Here is a 19,807-nt window from a genome sequence, read left to right as displayed (position 1 = left end):
TGCAGGACATGCTTGCTCAGGGGGTGATTGTCCCGGTGCCTCTTCGGGACAGGTTTCGGGGGTTTTATTCGAATCTGTTCACTGTGCCCAGGAAGGAGGGCGAAGTGCGTCCTATTCTGGACCTAAAAGCGATGAACCGCTTCGTGCGTGTTTGGAAGTTTCGAATGGAGTCTTTCCGTTCGGTTGTGGCCTCCTTGAGTCCAGGAGAATTCCTGGCTTCGATAGATCTGAAGGATGCGTACCTGCACATCCCCATTTTCGAGGGTCATCAGCAGTACCTTCGGTTCACTATCGCGGAGGACCACTACCAGTTTGTGGCGTTACCGTTCGGTCTCGCTTCGGCACCCAGGGTATTTACCAAGGTGTTGGCACCGGTTCTGGGCCTGCTGCGGGCCCAGGGCATTGCGGTCCTGGGGTACCTGGACGATCTGCTTCTGAGATCGCGTGCCAGTCAGGACCTTGTGCGCGATCTGTCCATCACGGTACAGACGCTCCAGGGGTTCGGGTGGACCATCAACGTTCAAAAATCAGCGTTGTCTCCGTCGCTTCGCCTTCCCTACCTGGGAATGGTTCTGGACTCTGCTCAGGCAAAGGTATTCTTGCCGGAGGACAAGCTCCGGACTTTGCGGGACGAACTCAGGTCCCTCAGGGACAATCCGTCCTTGTCACTCAATGCCTGGATGCGGGGCCTGGGTTTGATGGTGTCGGCCTTCGAGGCAATTCCCTTTGCCCAGTTCCACACACGGGTTCTCCAGACGGAGATCCTGACCAGGTGGGACAGACTTCCTCAGTCCTTGGATCTGGAAGTCTCCTTGAGTCGCCGGACCAGATTGGCTCTTCTGTGGTGGATCCAGTCCCCGTCGGTGGCGGAAGGCAAGTCCTTCCGCCCGTTGGTGTGGACAGTGGTTACCACGGATGCCAGCCTGTCGGGCTGGGGTGGAGTCCTGGGCACCCTATCTGCCCAGGGCACTTGGTCGGAGGAGGAATCCTCCCTCCCGATAAATGTGCTGGAATTACGAGCAATAAAACTGTCTCTTCCAGTGTTCGGACCGTCTCCAGGGCCAGCCTGTTCGCGTACAGACGGACAATGCTATCGCGGTGGCTTACATCAACCACCAGGGGGGCACCAGGAGTGCTCGAGCAGCCCGGTCGGGGACCGACATCCTGTCTTGGGCCGAGACTCATGTCCCGGCGATTTCGGCAGTTCACATTCCGGTTGTGGAGAATTGGCAGGCAGACTATCTGAGCCGCCAGACCCTGGACCAGGGGGAATGGTCCCTACACCCGGAGGTCTTTCAGATGCTGTGTGCGAAGTGGGGATCCCCAGGCGTGGATCTTTTCGCATCCCGGCTAAATCGCAAGGTGGAAAGGTTCGTGGCAAGAACGCGCGATCCGTTGGACGCCTCGGATGCGTTGGTGGCACCTTGGCATCAGTATCGTCTGATGTACGCCTTTCCTCCGATTCAGTTACTATCCCGGTTACTTCGCAGATTGGTCTCGGAACCGCACATGGTGATTCTGGTGGCGCCGGACTTGCCTCGCCGGTCTTGGTACGCCGACGTTGTTTACCTGGCAGTGGCGCCCCCGTGGCGTCTGCCTCTGCGGTAAGATCTCCTGTCTCAGGGTCCGATCTTCCATCCTGCTTTACGGTCGCTGGCTTTAACGGCCTGGCTGTTGAGACCCAGGTCTTGAAGGACAAGGGTCTATCTTCTGAGGTTATCCCTACCCTGATCAAGGCTAGGAAATCTTCCTCTGGTAAGATCTATTACCGTACCTGGAAAGCCTACTTCACCTGGTGTGAGTCCAGGGGGTTTTCCCCTCGTTCTTACTCGGTGTCGAATCTTGGCTTTCCTTCAGTCTGGAGTGGATCAGCGCCTAGCGCTGGCCACTATTAAGGGCCAGGTGTCAGCACTGGCGGTCCTTTTCCAACGCCCTGTGGCGTCTCATTCCTTGGTGCGCACATTCATTCAAGGTGTGCGACATTTGGCTCCTCCTAGGAAGGAGCCTTTACCTCCATGGGACTTGAAATTGGTCCTGTCCCCATTGCAGCGTGCTCCTTTTGAAAATATCAGGGAGATATCGTTGCCTCTGCTGTCGAAAAAGGTTGCTTTTCTTGTGGCGATCACTTCGGCTCGCTGAGTGTCGGAGCTGGCGCTGTTGTCTTGCCGCTCCCCTTACTTGATAATTCACAAGGATAAGGTGGTGTTGAGAACACCCCCGTCCTTTCTTCCCAAGGTGATCACTGAGTTTCACCTTAATGAGGTAATTGTCTTGCCTTCGCTTTGTACAAAGCCTAAGCATCCAAAGGAGATTGCTTTGCATTCCTTGGATGTTGTCAGGGCGATCAGGGTCTACCTGAAGTCTACGGAATCCTTTCAGAAGGCGGACTCTCTCTTTTGTCCTTCCTGAGGGACCTCGGAAGGGCATGGCTGCATCGGCAGCGACTATTGCCAAGTGGATCAGACAGACCATTGAGCAGGCCTATGCCTTGAAGGAACGGGTTCCGCCCTTCCCTGTTAAGGCGCACTCTACCAGGTCTTTGAGTACTTCCTGGGCCTGTTGGCATCGGGCCTCGGTGACCCAGGTGTGCAAGGCGGCGACTTGGTCGTCGGTGCACACTTTTTCCAAGTTCTACAAAGTAGACGTTCTGGCATCAGCTGATGCTTCTTTTGGCCGCAAAGTTCTCAGTGTGGCAGTGCCATGATGGACCCTTGAATTTTTCTCTGGGTCCCTGGCTGTTGGCATTTGCTTTCCTGGGCTGTTGCTCCTGTTGAGCATTGTTTTTTTTCTGTTGCCCGGTTGGTTCTTACGGTGCATGTAAGATTCCTTTCTCTGATGTGGGTACTGCGTTGTCTACGGTTGCGTCTCCCACCCCTCATGTCTATACTGCTTTGGGACATCCCAATTAAACTAGGGAATGGGGGGGAGAGTACAGATGTAGAATTAGCCAGTGGAAAGCAAGTTTCAGAGGGCAGAAATGGTAGGGTGTTCAGAGCTCCTAAACCCAGGGTGGGTACGGGGAAAAATCAATAGAGCAGCCTAAAAACATCAAATGAGGATAAATGTAACCGATCAAAATTACGAGGCTTGTATACCAATGCCAGAAGCCTGGCAAACAAGATAGGGGAGCTGGAGCTACTGATGTTTGAGGAGGACTTAGATTTTGTGGGGATAACTGAGACTTGGTTTGATAGCTCTCATGACTGGATGGCGACCATTCAGGGGTATTCCCTTTATCGCAGGGATAGAGAGGGTAAAAAAGGGGGAGGGGTATGTCTGTATATTAAGAACAGTGTACAGGTAAATATGAGGGATGATATTAATAATGGAGCTATGGACGAGGCAGAATCCCTATGGGTAGAGCTTCAAAGGGAAGGCACGGTGGGGAAGGTAATATTGGGCGTATGCTATAGGCCACCCAACCAGAGGGAAGAGGGATGTTACAGATAGGATTGGCAGCAAGGATGGGAAATGTCATTATAATGGGGGACTTTAATTATCCGGATATAGACTGGGCAGAAGGAACCGCGCACTCAGCCAAGGCTCGGCAGTTCCTAAATGTTTTGCAGGATAATTTCATGGGTCAGATGGTGAATGCACCGACGAGAAACAATGCGGTACTTGACCTACTGATTACCAACAATACAGACCTGCTCACGGATATAGAAATATGGGACAACTTGGGGAACAGTGACCATAGGTCAATTGGTTTCAGTATTAATTACAGTAATAGGAAACACAAGGGTAATATAAGGACACTGAATTTCAAAAGCGCCAATTTCCCTAAACTGCGCTCGCTGCTAGAAAATATCAAATGGGATAGAACCCTGGGAACAAAGAACACGGAGGAAAAATGGGAGTGCTTCAAGAGCATACTTAACAAGGGGGTGGGCCAGTGCATTCCACAGGGAAATAAATTTAAAAGAGCAAAACTAAACCCTGGGTGGCTAAACTCCAACATAAAAATGTATATTAGAGCTAAAGAAAAGGCCTTCAAAAAATACAAGACTGAGGGGTCATTGGCAGCATTTAAGCATTACAAAGAGTGTAATAAGAAATGTAAAGACGAAATCAGGGCGGCTAAAATAGAACATGAGAGACATATAGCGGAGGAGAGTAAAAAGATTCCCAAGAAGTTCTTTAAGTATATAAACAGTAGGAAAGCGAGGCCAGAGCACATTGGCCCCATAAAAGATGATAAAGGAAAAATGGCCACTGAGGACAGAGAAAAGGCGGAAGTGTTAAATTTCTTTTCTTCAGTCTTCACAAAGGAATCGGGGGGCTGCACGAACCTTGCTTGTAAGGCCAAACTAAATAATACACCTCAGGAAGTGCCGCCATGGCTAACAGAGGATAGACTTAGAGCTAAACTAGAGAAACTTAACATAAATAAATCCCCGGGACCGGATGGCTTGCACCCGAGGGTTCTTAATGAGCTCAGCCAGGTGATTACCAGACCATTATTCTTGATCTTTAAGGATAGTTTACAGACGGGTATGGTGCCAGCTGATTGGAAAAAAGCCAACGTGGTACCAATATTTAAAAAGGGGTCGAGATATATCCCGGGTAACTATAGGCCGGTCAGCCTAACATCAGTAGTCTGCAAAATTTTGGAGGGGATATTAAGGGACCACATACAAGACTTTAGTAATGAAAACGGTATTATAAGTAGTAATCAGCAGGGATTCATGAAAAATCGTTCGTGCCAAACCAATCTATTAACCTTCTACGATGAAGTGAGCTGCCACCTAGATAAAGGAAAGCCTGTGGATGTGGTGTATCTGGACTTTGCAAAGGCCTTTGACACCGTTCCCCACAAACGCTTACTGTACAAACTAAGGAAAGTAGGTATGGACCATAAGGTGAGTACCTGGATAGAGAACTGGCTCCAGGGGAGAGTACAGAGGGTGGTGATTAATGGGGAGTACTCGGATTGGGCAGGTGTGGAAAGTGGGGTCCCCCAGGGTTCTGTCCTGGGACCAATCCTGTTTAATTTATTCATAAATGATCTGGAGGAGGGGATATCTAGTACAATCTCAGTATTTGCAGATGATACTAAATTAGGCATGCCAATATCTTCTATGCAGGATGTGGAAACCTTGCAAGCGGACCTGAACAAAATAACGGGGTGGGCAACTACATGGCAGATGAGATTTAATGTTGAAAAATGTAAAGTAATGCACTTGGGGGCCAGAAACCAGAAAGCAAGCTACTCACTAGGGGGGAACCTCTGGGTGAGTCTAGGATGGAAAAGGACTTGGGGGTACTGGTAGACAACAGGCTTGGCAGTGGCATGCAATGCCAAGCCGCCGCAAGCAAAGCCAACAGAATACAGTCGCCGCCCCCGCCCCTCTTTTGGGGTTCTTATTACCTACTGCTATACTACCAAAACTGAGTTTGGAGTGGTGATGCAGGGGGGGGGTATTGACCAGATGGGACAGCCCCCGTGGGTGTGTATATGCTAATGCCTTTTGTCTTTTGACTAAGTGTATATGCCTAGCTATTCCTACGGATAGGTGGACAATACCCAATAGTGATGACTTAGAGGAGGCGGCGACTGTCGGAGGACTCAGAGAAAGGAATTTTACAGGTAAGATTTTACAAAAATTACGTTTTCTCTTACGTCCTCCGACAGTCGCCGCCTCTTCATATTCGTCACAATGGGGTATTAGACTTTGCTCCGAAGGAGTAGCTAGGCAACAGAATATGTTAACATTAAAGCTTTTAACATATCCCACCCACAGGGGGTGGTCCCCTCAGTCAATACCCTCCTACTTCCTGCAACCATATCTGTTTCAATGTCTAGCTTGTTAGGAGTAGCTGGATCTCTCTATGCTGGGGCTTTTTGCCTCAGCCTTTCTCTTCTTTTTTGATTTTTTGTTTGAGTTTTTTCTCTCTCTTTACTTAGCTGTTCTTTTTGTCAGCGTTAGTTCTTCTGATGAAGAGGATTCGTGCGGGCTGGGTCTCGGGCTGATCCCCCTGGTAGCAGGTCGTGGGTCAGTGGCTTCCCAGCCTGCCATCGAGCGTTCAGCCAGGTAACGCTCCTGGCACAGTGAACGACCCATCCCTGTTCGGTGCAGGGATGATTGGTGAGGTGGCTACCTCACTGGACGCTGTGCGGTTTCTTAACCCCGATTTTGTGCGTCCTGGATGCGACTCTCCCTGCCTCATGTGCAGCGGCTTGTTCACCTGTGCGGGTTCCCCACGCCATTATGAGGTAAGTGTGTCTATGTGGGGACCTGTCTGTCGGGGGGGGTGTCAGTCTGGGACTGTGTAACCTGCCTCTGTTCACACTGTTTGTCTCCCTATCGCTCTGGCTGCATGCTGTGGGCTGCAGGGGGGGGGGGGGGGGCTGTGTGACACTGTCTGTGTCAGCCTGTGTACAGTGTGAAGGGCTGTGTGCTGTGGGGCATGTTTTTGTCATGTTTGGGGCACGATACAGCAATGTTTTTTTACATGGGTGGTGTTATATGCATCACAGTAGTGGGGGAGCGGCGGTTTTCGGCGCCATTTTGCCTGCGCTCGCTCCAGCCGCATGTTTTCACTGCGGGCGGCCATTTTCTTGTAGCCTTCCATAGGCTTTAATAGAGCGCCCTGATTGCATCACTTCCTCTTTCCTGGGTGCACCGATCGAGGCGGCAGCAGCAGCGGGGGTCTCCTCAGGTTTTATCCTTCTGTTCCTTCCTATATCCATTGCCTCTGTTCAGTTTTATCCCTGAGGGGGTCTTATTGTGCTTGTGTGTGTGTGCGGTGGGCTGCGCTCGCCGCGCTTGTTAAAGGGGCAGTTAACCCTTTATTCTCCGGCATTTTTTTTTGGGGCAAATGGATTCTCAGGAGGGCAAATTTCCTGCCACCTTGGGTAGAAGCCAGGGTACTGCTGTTTCCCCCCCCAGGGGGGGATTTAGCCGAAGTGGTGGCTAACCTTGCTGCTCAGGCGCAGATGCTGGTGGCTGCTCAATCCACTAAAAGACCCAGAGTTTCTATTTCCTCTGATTCTGAGGGTGAAGGTGATGGGGCTGCTATGGCTGGGGTCTCCTTATCAGGGTCCCGTTCCTCCCTGGATCTCGTGGGGTCCGAGGTGGAGGCTGAGGTTGAAGGGGTTGTTAATTCTCCCCCTGGCCTGCCTGAAGAGCTTACAATCATGGATGAATTGGTTGCTTCTATAAAACAAACGCTGCATTTGCAGGATGAGCTGTGTCCTCCCGCTGCCTTGGCGGCTTATAGGACGCAGAAAAAACGCAAGACATCGCAGGTCTTTCCCTGCACTGATGATTTTCAGCGTGCTGTTAAGGAACAATGGCGCAATTTATGCAAACCTTTTGCTGTGCCAAGTAGGTTCAGGCTGCGTTATCCTTTCACGCCTGCCACTGATGAACGGTGGTGTGTGCCACCCCCGGTGGATCGCGCCATTGCGGTTTTGAACAAATCCACTGCGATTCCTGCAGAGGATACCCCGGTGTTCCGAGATGCCACGGATAGGAGAATGGAGTCTCTTGCCTGTCATACTTATTCTGTTACGGGTTCGATGCTTAAAGCTCTGTTTGCCTCTCTTATGGCAGCCCAGGCTGTCGCAAGTTGGACGCAGGTGCTTAGGCGCGTCCTAGTGGCGGATTCGGCCTCGCCGGCGACACTGGATATGGTGGATCAAATCCATCAGGGTGTCATGTACCTGTGTGATGCGGACTTGGACTTAGTGCCGTTGGCTGCACGTGTACAAAGCGTGGCGGTGTTGTCTCGCCGCCTGGTTTGGTTGAAGTGTTGGTCGGTGGACCAATCTTCGCGCAAGACCTTAGCCAATCTGCCTTATGATGGATCTCGCCTTTTTGGGGAGTCCTTGGATACGTTGATTAAGGGGATCACGGGCGGTAAGAGCACGCTCTTGCCCCACTTCCCCAAGGCTAAGGGGGCTCCTGGTAAGAAGCATACTAATTTTCGGCCGCCTCAGGGGTCCTTTCGTGCCTTTCGGTCGCACTACAAGGGCAAACCGTTCAAGGGTCAAGGCTCCCAAAAGAAGCCGTGGTCTGGTAAACAGAAGTCCGGTCAGTCCGGACCCTCTACCCATAACAGTGCGGCCTGAAGGGGCGCCCTCACCCAGTTCTGGGGTGGGGGGACGCTTGCTCTTTTTTCTTCAACCCTGGCTGGCCCGTGTGCGGGACCGGTGGGTTCAGGAAATCGTTCGATCTGGCTACAAGATCGAGTTCCTCTCTCGGCCGGAGAGCAGATTCTTTCCCTCAAATCTTCAGCTGTCTCCGGAGCGTTTGCGGGACCTGCACCTAGCGGTGCGGGACCTGAGGGCTCAGGGAGTGGTGGTTCCGGTGCCTCATCGGGACAGATTTTGGGGGTTTTATTCCAATCTGTTCACTGTGCCCAGAAAGGAGGGCAAGGTTCGTCCAATTCTGGACTTAAAGGCTTTGAACCGCTTTGTGCGGGTTCGCAAGTTCCGCATGGAATCCCTGCGGTCGGTGGTGGCTGCCCTGGTTCCGGGGGAATTCATGGCCTCCATCGATCTGAAGGATGCGTACCTTCATATCCCGATTTTCGAGGGTCACCAGAGGTTCCTTCGATTCGCCATTGCGGAGGATCATTACCAATTCGTGGCGTTGCCTTTTTGGTCTCGCCTCGGCTCCTCGGGTTTTCACCAAGGTGCTTGCTCCCGTTCTGGCTTTGTTGAGAGCTCCGGGCATCTCTGTCCTGGGGTATCTGGACGACATTCTGGTTCGATCTGCGTCCAGCCAGGGTCTGGAAAAGGACCTGTCCGTCATGATGCATACTCTACAGGAGTTTGGTTGGACGATAAATTTTCCAAAGTCGACGCTGAGTCCGTCGGTTCGTCTTCCCTACCTGGGAATGATCCTGGACTCGATCCAGGCGAAGGTCTTCCTGCCGGAAGACAAGCTCAGGACTCTTCAGGAGGAAGTCAGGTCCCTCAGGGACAGTCCGTGCTTGTCCCTCCGGACGTGCATGAGATGTCTGGGATTGATGGTCTCGGCTTTCGAGGCGATTCCCTTCGCCCAGTTTCACACGCGGGGTCTCCAGGCGGAGATCCTGTCCAAGTGGGACGGGCGACCCCAATCTCTGGATCTTCTAATTTCGTTGAGCTTTCGCACCAGAAGGGATCTTCTGTGGTGGCTCCAGTCCCCGATGATAGCGGGGGGCAAGTCCTTTCGTCCTATCTCATGGACAGTGATCACCACGGATGCCAGCCTGTCGGGCTGGGGTGGTGTTCTGGGCATTCTGTCCGCCCAGGGAACTTGGTCGGAGGGGGAGTCCTCCCTTCCGATCAACATTCTGGAATTGCGTGCGATAAATCTCTGCCTTCGTCGCTGGACGGACCGACTGCAGGGCTGTCCGGTTTGGGTGCAGACGGACAATGCCACGGCGGTGGCCTACATCAACCACCAAGGGGGCACCAGGAGTGCCCGAGCGGCTCGGGAAGTGGCCGACATTCTGTCTTGGGCCGAGACTCATGTCCCGGCGATAACGGCAGTTCACATTCCGGGGGTGGAGAACTGGCAGGCGGACTATCTGAGTCGCCAGACCCTGGATCAGGGGGAATGGTCTCTCCACCCGGCTGTCTTCCAGATGTTGTGCGCGAAGTGGGGTCTTCCAGATGTGGACCTGTTCGCGTCTCGTCTGAACAACAAGGTGAGAAGGTTCGTGGCAAGGACGCGCGACCCTCGGGCAGACGCATCAGACGCGTTGGTAGCCCCGTGGCATCAGTACAGACTGATGTATGCGTTTCCACCGATTCAATTGCTGTCCAGGTTCCTCCGCAGGTTGCACTCGGAACGCAGCACGGTGGTTCTTGTGGCACCGGACTGGCCTCGCCGGTCCTGGTACGCGGACCTCGTGAATCTGGCGGTCGACGCCCCATGGCGTCTACCTCTTCGAAACGATCTCCTGTCTCAGGGCCCGATATTCCATCCTCAGGGAAGGTCTATTACCGTACTTGGAAGGCCTATTTTGCCTGGTGTGAGTCCAGGGGGTTTTCACCTCGCACGTACTCTGTTTCTCGAGTGTTGTCCTTCCTTCAAACGGGTGTCGACCAGCGTTTGGCGCTGGCTACGGTCAAGGGTCAGGTGTCTGCGCTGGCCGTTCTTTTTCAATGTCCTGTGGCTTCTAACTCCTTAGTTGCCACTTTTGTTCAAGGAGTGCGGCATCTGGTCCCTCCTAGGAGGGAACCTCTGCCTCCTTGGGACTTGAATCTCGTTCTATCTGTGTTACAACGTGCTCCTTTTGAACAGATCAGGGAGATCTCGTTGTCTATGTTGTCCAAAAAGGTCGCCTTTTTGGTGGCGATCACTTCGGCTCGCAGAGTGTCGGAGCTGGCGGCTTTGTCCTGCAAGTCTCCGTATCTGGTCATTCACTTGGATAAGGTGGTCTTGCGACCTAATCCTTCTTTTCTTCCGAAGCGAGTTTCGGAATTCCATCTCAATGAGGATATTGTCTTACCTTCGCTGTGCGCGAAGCCTAAACATCCGAAGGAGGTGAGGTTGCACTCTTTGGATGTTGTTCGGGCGATAAGGGTTTACCTTAAATCGACTGAGTCTTTTCGCAAGACGGATTCTTTGTTTGTCCTTCCGGAGGGTCCTCGGAAGGGTATGGCGGCGTCGGCTTCTACCATCGCCAAATGGATCAGACAGACCGTTGAACAGGCATATGCTTTGCAGGGAAAAGTTCCTCCTGTGCCTGTGAAGGCGCACTCTACTAGATCGTACGTCTTGGGCCTGTCGTCATGGGGCTTCTGTGGCCCAGGTGTGTAAGGCGGCGACCTGGTCGACCGTACACACTTTCACAAAATTCTACAGAGTAGATGTTCAGGCATCGGCAGATGCTTCCGTTGGCCGCAAGGTTCTTAGTGCGGCAGTTCCTTAGGGTCCTTTTGTTTTGGACCACTGGCTGTTTGGGATACGTTTTTATCCCTGGGTTATTTGTTTTTCCTGGGTTGTTGCTCCTGTTGAGCAAGTTTTTTTTTTTCATGTTGCCCAGCTGGTGTCCTTCCTTTGGTAAGGTTCCTTTCTTTGATGTGGAGACTGCGTTGCCTTACGGCGCGGCTGCGTTTCCCACCCCTCATGTTTGCACTGCTTTGGGACGTCCCCATTGTGACGAATATGAAGAGGCGGCGACTGTCGGAGGACATAAGAGAAAACGGAATTTTTGTAAAATCTTACCTGTAAAATTCCTTTCTCTGAGTCCTCCGACAGTCGCCGCCCCCGCCCCTCTTTTGGGGTTTGGTTGTATACTCTACTGCTATTCCACTGAAACTGAGATATGGTTGCAGGAAGTAGGAGGGTATTGACTGAGGGGACCACCCCCTGTGGGCGGGATATGTTAAAAGCTTTAATGTTAACATATTCTGTTGCCTAGCTACTCCTTCGGAGCAAAGTCTAATACCCCATTGTGACGAATATGAAGAGGCGGCGACTGTCGGAGGACTCAGAGAGAGGAATTTTACAGGTAAGATTTTACAAAGATTCTGTTTTTTTTTTTTTTTCTGAGCCTGAGTTCTTTGCCGTGAGGTGCCATGTTGAACTTCCAGTGACCAGTATGAAAGAGTGAGAGCGATGACCCCAAATTTAACACACCTACTCCCCAGTCACACCTGAGACCTTGTAACACTAACGAGTCGCATGACACCGTGGATGGAAAATGGCGACTTCGGCCCTGTTTGGACATTTTCACTTGGGGGTGTACCCACTTTTGTTGCCAGCGGTTTAGACATTAATGGCTGTGTTGAGTTGTTTTGAGGGGACAGCAAATTTATACTGTTATACAATCTGTACACTCACTACATTGTAGTAAAGTGTCATTTCTTCAGTGTTGTCACATGAAAAGATATAATCTATTTTCAAAAATGTGAGGGGTGTACTCACTTTTATAAGATAATATATATAAAAAATATATATTTTCTCACAAAAGTGAGTGCACCCCTCACATTTTTGTAAAATATTTTACATCAGGAGCATTTCCTCACACATGCTCATGACTGGTCCATAGTGAAAACACAGTTTTGTGAAAACATAGAGAAAAAGCACACTGCGATCTCTTAAGCAAAAAAAGTTGCGCTGTGTGAAAACGGATAATGTGAAATGACAATATTAACTATAAATACTAATAAAGACAGTCCATCCGCACTAATGTGAATCCAGTGCATATATAACATAAGTGTCTAACAGAATGTGAAACTCAATTCCTCCTCAAAAAAATTGATAATCATCCGCCAAAAACCGGATAACCTACTTACCAGATATATAGACCTCAAAAGGTCCACAGCACTTTGAGGCTTTAACCCAACCATGGCCTTGGGTTACCGAAGGGATAAACAAACAGATGGATATCCAATAAGATCTCCAATCACTGGTCACACTTCTCCGCCTCTCAAAGGAGTGACACTCCCCATGGTATATAATAAAAAATCTGCCACACTGTAAAACGTACCAGATTTTTATTGTATTTAAAATTACTTGCAGCAACGTAGTAAATATCATCTTGTTTTTCATGCATTGTGGGCATTTGGGAGGGTCTCTGAGGTTAGGTTTTTTTTTTTTTAAATGACCTCATAACCACTGCTAAACTATCATAAATGCGGTATGTAATAGCTGTAAAATGGACGTTTTCTCTATCGTCCATTGACAGACGTAACCTCATCTCCATGAGCTGAGTGGGTTATGCTGCCATCTGCAGGAGTAGTCTAGGCAGTAAGTTAGTACAAAGCTTTTAACATGTACACGCCCACGGGGCTGTCCCTCCAGGCATAACCCCCACTGCCACAGCCCAGCACATCATTTGGTTTCTGCTTAGAGAAGGAGTAGGACCTAGGTTTCCTGCTGGGACTCCAGTCTGTTTTTTTTATTCTTTTCAGAATATTTCTCTTTACTCACTTGCTAGCTAGTGTTCAGGGAAGAATTTTCCTGGTGATCCACAATCAACAATGCCGGCTGGGGCTTCACACTGGATAATCTAGATCAGGGATTCCCAAACTACAGCCCTGCAGCTGTTGCAGAACTACACATCCCATGAGGCATTGTAAAACTCTGACATTCACATACATGACTAGGCATGATGGGAATTGTGGTTCCTGAACGACTGCAGGGCCGTAGTTTGGGAATCAATGATCTAGATCCTTATTGCCCCCCCCCCCCCCCAGTCGTCTGGCCTACGAGCGTGAGCAGGTTATAGTTCCAACCTAGGCCTAGCCATGACAGTGCCCCTTTTCCGGATGGGGACGAGCCTGCGAGCGGATGCCTCGCCAGGATGAGATGACTTGAAATGCCCTGAGTTTCCTGCTGCTAGCCGAGATCATTTCCTGTCTTTCTCTCCATGCTGCTGAAAGAATCAGGAGGACGGTTTGTCTGAGGTGGTACAGTACTTGGGGGTCCCTGCGGGCATATTCCTTCACTTTGCTGTCAGTTTAGTTTAAAGGGAGTTCCCTGCAGACCGCTGCGATCGGTTGTGGGTGCCATGATCGGCGCTCTTAAAGTGTCAGTACTCCGCTTTTTGCTACTTGCAAAATGGAGTCCCAAACTGTGCAATCACTCTGTGCAACTCCCGGACAGTCTGGATCACAGTCACTGGCCGCTATTTCAGCAGCCATGTAAAGCCTAGCGACTAAAGCTGATTAAGTAATGAAAAAGGTTGATAGCCGAAAATGGCCGCTGCCTTCTCCATCTATGGAGGTGTCTCCTGAATCAGAGACTGTTTACTCTGGATGCTCCCCTACCTGAGGGGTCGCTGTCCTCGCAGTCAGGTGGTGAAGAGGACCTGTCCTCTTCAGCTGCAGTATGGGAACGCGCTTTGGAGGAAACCCTGATTATTTCAGTATTCTCAATGTGAAGGCGCCTGGTTTAAATGAGTGGCCCTATATAGATAGAAAGTACCTGCTGCCCTTTTTTTATTTGGATGGTAAGGGTACCAAAAAATGACTATTAAAACTATGAAAAAATGGGCACTGGTAATAATGTGGGCTGTTTCCAGATTAAACAAATCTACTCTTGTGCTTGTGGAGGATTCCCCGTTCTTTACGGATCCAGTGGACAGGCAGGTGGAATCCCTTTCCCACCATCTTCACGTGCTGGCGGGTTCCATTTTGACCGGTTTTTGTGTCTGTGTTAGCCCACGCAGATGGTGACGGAATAGATTAGGGGTTTGCAGAAGTCTTTGGGCCCTAAAACTGTTCCTCCGGAACGACTGGAACTGTTGGACAAGGTGATCCAGGCTCCAGTGTTCCTGTGTAATGCGTCTATGGATGCGGCTCCCCTGGTGGCCATGGTTTTGGCCATGGGCATTGTTTTAAGGTGCATGGTTTGGCTGAAGAGCTGGTCGGCTGACCATGCTTCTAAGAAAGCCCTAGCTGATCTCCCTTTTCTGGGAGAGCATTTGGTGACTCATTGGATGAGTGATCAAGGGCCTGACTGGCGGGAGGAGTACTCTTCTTCCTCAATCCTCCAAGGGTAAGACACCCTGTACTAAGCGGGGTCCCTGTTTTTTCTGCTCAAACCAACACGGGTTTTTTTCGTGCCTCTGGGGCGCAAGAAAAAAGTAAGCCGTTCAGAGCTTCTGGAGGAGCTAGAAAGCATTGGTGCAAGCCCAAGGCCGGTCAGTCCTGTGCTGTTGACAAGTCCTCTTCAGCATGAAGGGGCGCCCTCACCCATCTCAGGGGTGGGGGGGACATCTGCGCTTTATTCAGGAACCCTGGACTTCCTTCATTCAGGAAGAGTGGGTTCGCGAACGGATTTGCTCCGGGTACAAGATCGATTTCTGGTTCTGGCCAGGGGACAGGCTCCTTCAGTCAAATCTTCACCTGTCTTTGGAGCGTTTGAAGGATCTGCGGGAGTCTGTGTGAAATCTCCTGGCTCAAGGGGTGATTTGCACCGGTTCTTCTGTAGGAAAGTTCTCAAGGTTTCTATTCAAACCTGTTCACGGTGCCCAGAAAGGAGGGCACGGTGCGTCCAATCCTGGACCTCAAGTCTCTAAACCGCTTTGTGGGGGTGTAGAAGTTTCAAATGGAGTCTATTCGGTCAGTGGTGGCATCATTGAATCGGGGGTATTTTCTGGCCTCCATTGATCTCAAAGATGCGTTTTCTCCGTCCCCATACTTGAGACATCAGCGCTTCCCCCGCTTTGCAGTGGCAGGGGAGCACTTTCATCAATTTGTGGCGTTTTTTCCCTTTGGGCTCGCCTCAGCTCCCAGAGTTTTTATCAAGGTCCTAGCCCCTGTGCTGGCCTTGTTACATTGACGTGGTATCTCCATTGTGGGATATCTGGACGATCTCCTGTTGCGAGCAGTCTCCCATCGGATCTGCTGGACAACGTCTCTATCACCGTTCAGACCCTTCAAGAATTTGGGTGGACGATCAATTTGAAAAAAATCTGCCCTGGTGCCTTCTGTGCGGGTCACTTATCTGGGGCTGAATACAAGAATAATCAGCGCAAACCAAAAATAAACAAAAAGACAATCTAGTCCACAATGCTGCAAACAATCAGTGCCAAACACAAAAACACCTGTGAAATCTGAAAATAATAATATTGCTGCGCCAAGTGTTAGAGATAAAAATTATTAGTGTTCAAAATAATACCACAATTCATTCCATATAATAAAATATCGAGTGAAAAATCAGGTGATATATAGATCAATAATAAATTGTCCCAATCAGGTGATATATAAATCAATATAGATAAATTGTCCCCAATCACAAATGAAAAATAGTATCAAAAATCGTGACTATATCTTCATCCATAAACGTGATTAAAAGTGCTGCATGCTTCACTCCAAGTGCTCCAAGTGACAGATTAGCAGCTCACCTCAGGGAGAGACTCCTAAGAGCCAAAACACACTCTGGATAAATCCCAATAGCCTGGTTCGCCTTCCAATCACCGCCTCCTGCTACTTTCTCCAGGTGTAAACAGCATCGGTGTGGAAATAAAAACAAAATCTAGTGCTCTCCGCACTTACATTTCAATGCACTTAAAGCAGTGCGGACTATCAGAACATCAAACCCTGCCTCTGGTCTCCGGGAATCGGCGTGATGACGTCTCTATCACCGTTCAGACCCTTCAAGAATTTGGGTGGATGATCAATTTGAAAAAAAATCTGCCCTGGCGCCTTCTGTGCGGGTCACTTATCTGGGGCTGATCCTCGACTCTGTTCTGGCGAGGGTCTTACTTTCCTTGGTCAAGCTTCAGAAGTTGCCAAGGGCAGTCTGGTTGTTGGAGACCAATCAGTCCTCCTTGCGGGACTGCATGAGGGCCCTGGGTCTAATGGTCTCGACCTTCAAAGCGGTCCCGTTTGCTCAGTCTTACACGAGACAGTTGCAGAAAAAGATTCTGACAAAATGGAACAGGGATCCTCAGTCATTGGATCTGAAAATTCGGTGGAGCCATCTCATGAAGTCGGCTCTTGGTGGCTCCAGTCACCTGTCCTGTGCCAGGGCAAGTCCTTCCTGCCAGTGTTTTGGACAGTGTTTACCACGGACGCCAGCCTTTCAGGCTGGGTGGAGTGCTGGGGAAGCTCTGTGCCTAGGGGACTTGGATGACGGAAGAGTCTTCCTTGCTGATCAATATTTTGCCTGCTTCCCTGGACAAGTGGGCTACACGACTCTCCGGTTCATGTTCAGTTGGACAATGCCACGGACGTGGCTTACATCAATCAAGTGGGCACCAAGAGTGCCCTGGCGGCCAAGGAGGTGGCCGCGATTCTAGTGTGGGTGGAACACAATGTTCCTGCTCTTTCCGCAGTCCACCTCCCGAGTGGGGAGAATTGGCAGACGGATTACCTGAGTCGTCGGGTGTTGGATCAAGGTGAGTGGTCCCTTCTTCCGGAGGTGTTTCGTCTTCTGTGTGCCCAGTGGAGGACTCTGGAGGTGGATCTGTTTGCGTCTTGCCTCAAAAGGAAGGTTCAGCGTTTTGTGGCCAGGTCTCTGGATCCTCTGGCTGACACCACAGGCGCTCTGGTTCTTCTTTGAAATCAGTATTGCCTGATCTATGCCTACCCTCTGCTCGTTCCCCCCCCCCCCCGCGGAGGTTTTTTCACTGGGTGGCAATGGAAGGCTTTCCGGTCATTCTGGTGGCACCAGACTGGCCTCGCGGTCCTGGTACGCAGGACTGGTAAAAATGGTCGTGGATCCTCTATGGCGTCTTCCTCTGCAGGAAGATCTGCTATCTCAAGGACCGATCTTCCATCCTGCTTTACGGTCGCTGGCTTTGGCTGTTGAAAGTAAGGCGTTGGAAGGATAGAGGTCTTTCTGACTCTGTTATTTCTACCCTTTTGAAGGCCAGGAAGTCAACATCTAGGAAGCTATCATCGTACCTGGAAATCATACATTTCATGGTGTGAATTGCTGCAGCTGCACCCTCGCTTGTTCTCTATAGCTAGGGTTTTGGCCTTCTTACAGAAAGGGGTTGAGCAGCGCTTGACGTTGGGCACTCTCAAGGGCCAGGTGTCGGCCTTGGCTATTTACTTCCAACGTCCGTTGGCTACTAATAGTTTTATTTGCACTTTCATTCAGGAGGTGCGTCATCTAGCTCCTCCGGAGATCCCCGTTACCACCCTGGCATCTTAATCTGGTTTTGCCTGCCTAGTGGCTATCACTTTTGCTTGCAGAGTCTCTGAGTTGGCGGCGCTGTCCTGTCATTCGCCTTATTTGGTGGTCCACAGGGATAAAGTGGTCCTCCGACCCAATCTGTCTTTTCTTCCTAAGATGGTGTCAGATTTTCACCTGAATTAAGACATTGTGTTGCCTTCCTTATGTCCTAAGCTTAAACATCCCAAAGAAGTTGCCTTGCACTCTCTGGATGTGGTTCAGGCGATAAGGGTTTATCTGACGGTTACGGGGTCCTTCATGAAGTCGGACTCTTTGTCCTTCTGGACAGTCCTCCCAAAGGTTTGGCTGAATCTGCTGCTACCATTTTGTGATGGATCAGGCAGACGGTCGTTCAGGCTTATTCAATCAAGGGTCAGGTTCCTCCTTTCCCTGTAAAGGCACATCCTACTAGAGCGCCGAGTGCCTCTTGGGCTTTTCACCATCAGGCCTCTGTTGTACAAGTTTGTAAGGCAGCGACTTGGTCGTCTGTGCACACCTTTACAAAATTTTACAGAGTGGATTTGTTGGCATCTTCGGATGCCTCTTTTGTCCGCAAGGTTTTGCAGGCTGCTGTTTCATTAAGAGAATGTTTTTTTTTTTTTTTTTTTTTTTTTTTTTTTTTTTCTTATTCTCTTAGGGGTCTTTTACCTGGGTGAGCTCTTGTTGTTTGGTTGAGCTCCATGTTGCCCGGTTGGCTAGGTTTAGCCTCTTGGAGTTGAAGTTACTGTCTGGTTGCATTTTTCCCACCCCTCATGCCTATACTGCTTTGGGACGTCCCACTTGGCTCATGGAGATGATGCTGCATCTTACCGTAAAATCTTTTTCTCTGATGTCCAACGACAGACACATCACCAACCCCTCTGTATGGGGATGTTCGTTTTTTTTTGTCTTCACTGCTTGCAACTAAACTGATGTGCTGGGCTGTAGTGCAGTGGATGTGTATGCCTGGAGGGACAGCCCTGTGGGCGTCTACATGTTAAAAGTTTTGTACTAATGTACTGCCTAGACTACTCCTGCAGGTGGCTGCGTAACCCACTCAGCTCATTGAGATGAGGCTGCGTCTGTCACTGGACATCAGAGAAAAAGATTTTACGGTAAGATCCTACAAAAATCTTATTTTTTCAGCGTTGGTTTCCAGCTGTCAAATTTCCACCATTCAGAGAAGGTTTTCAACTGCCCTTAAAGCGGAGCTCCAGCCCCCCCACTAAAAAATTGTCAGCAGCTACAAATACGCTAGCTACTGACTTTTAATATTGGAACACTTACCTGACTATCGATCCCGCGGCTCTCGGGTGCTGCCATCCTGACTTGGGGAAACTGGTATTGAAGTCTTGTGACTTAACAGCCGATTCCCTACTGCCCATTTGCGAAGTGCGTTGTGCTTTCTGAATGGCTCAGCAGTGGTGGAAGGAGGAGGGGGGGGGGGCAAACTTCCGGGGGATTTCGCTACAGCGAGGTCCCCAGGAAGTGGGGACAGGTACCTGTCAAAAGCGGGCACCTGCTCCCCCCTCCTTCCCGAAAGGTGCCCAGTGTGGCAGCGGAGGGAGTAGGAAGCAAACAAGCGGCGCTTCCCTTTTGGGTGGAGCTCCACGTTAAAGAGCTTTTAATAACACGTTTCATATGCCTGCTTTTAATAGGAACAGGGCCTATCTGCACTCAGGGACACAGATTTCACCCCACATATACTCTCTTCCTCCACATACTGCATGCTACAATTAAGGTGGGAAGGGTCAGCTTCCAGGGTGCTGGTCTTCAGTTGCTATGTGTCTGGTTAATTTCTGCTGTGGGCAGCCATTTAACTCAAGCTGTGTACCTCCATGGACTTCAAGAAAAGGATTTTCAATAAGTACAAGTACAAAAAAAGAAAAATTATGAAGGCTTTTCTTAATCGTGAATACTTAATTTTGTGCTCCTGAGAGGAGTATATTTTTTATTTGTAGAATAATCAGTTGATAGGTACGGGACACTGGACAATGATTTGTATCTATTTATTTTTTACAGAAGAATGATTTGTATTTTTACATTGACATGTTTTTTTGCACAACTGTTTGAGTAGTAAGATTTTATAGTACTTTAAGCGTCCTCAATTAGATATTTGTGTCTTTCTTTTGTTGTTAGGATCATTCAGCAGCTGGTGAATGGGATTATTGCACCCACAGCAATGCCCAACTTGGGAATTGGGCCATGGTGAGTCTGGTAGTTCTGTCTGTGTGCTTTGCATGTCTAAT

The 19,807-nt window shown here is 49.9% G+C and overlaps 1 protein-coding gene across 1 annotated transcript in view; it reads left to right on the top strand.

The window, feature by feature from the left end:
- Positions 1-19,807, top strand: part of RNF126 (ring finger protein 126) — a 213,661-nt gene that overhangs the window by 104,007 nt on the left and 89,847 nt on the right. The window contains exon 5 of the mRNA XM_082261204.1: positions 19,698-19,766. Within this exon, the coding sequence (XP_082117330.1) occupies positions 19,698-19,766 (69 nt within the window). The remainder of the gene's footprint in view (positions 1-19,697; positions 19,767-19,807) is intronic.

Source organism: Pelophylax lessonae (assembly GCF_965119305.1).
Source record: "Pelophylax lessonae genome assembly, chromosome: 1".
In the NCBI taxonomy this organism is placed as follows: domain Eukaryota; kingdom Metazoa; phylum Chordata; class Amphibia; order Anura; family Ranidae; genus Pelophylax; species Pelophylax lessonae.
This window is presented reverse-complemented; position numbering and strand designations above follow the sequence as displayed.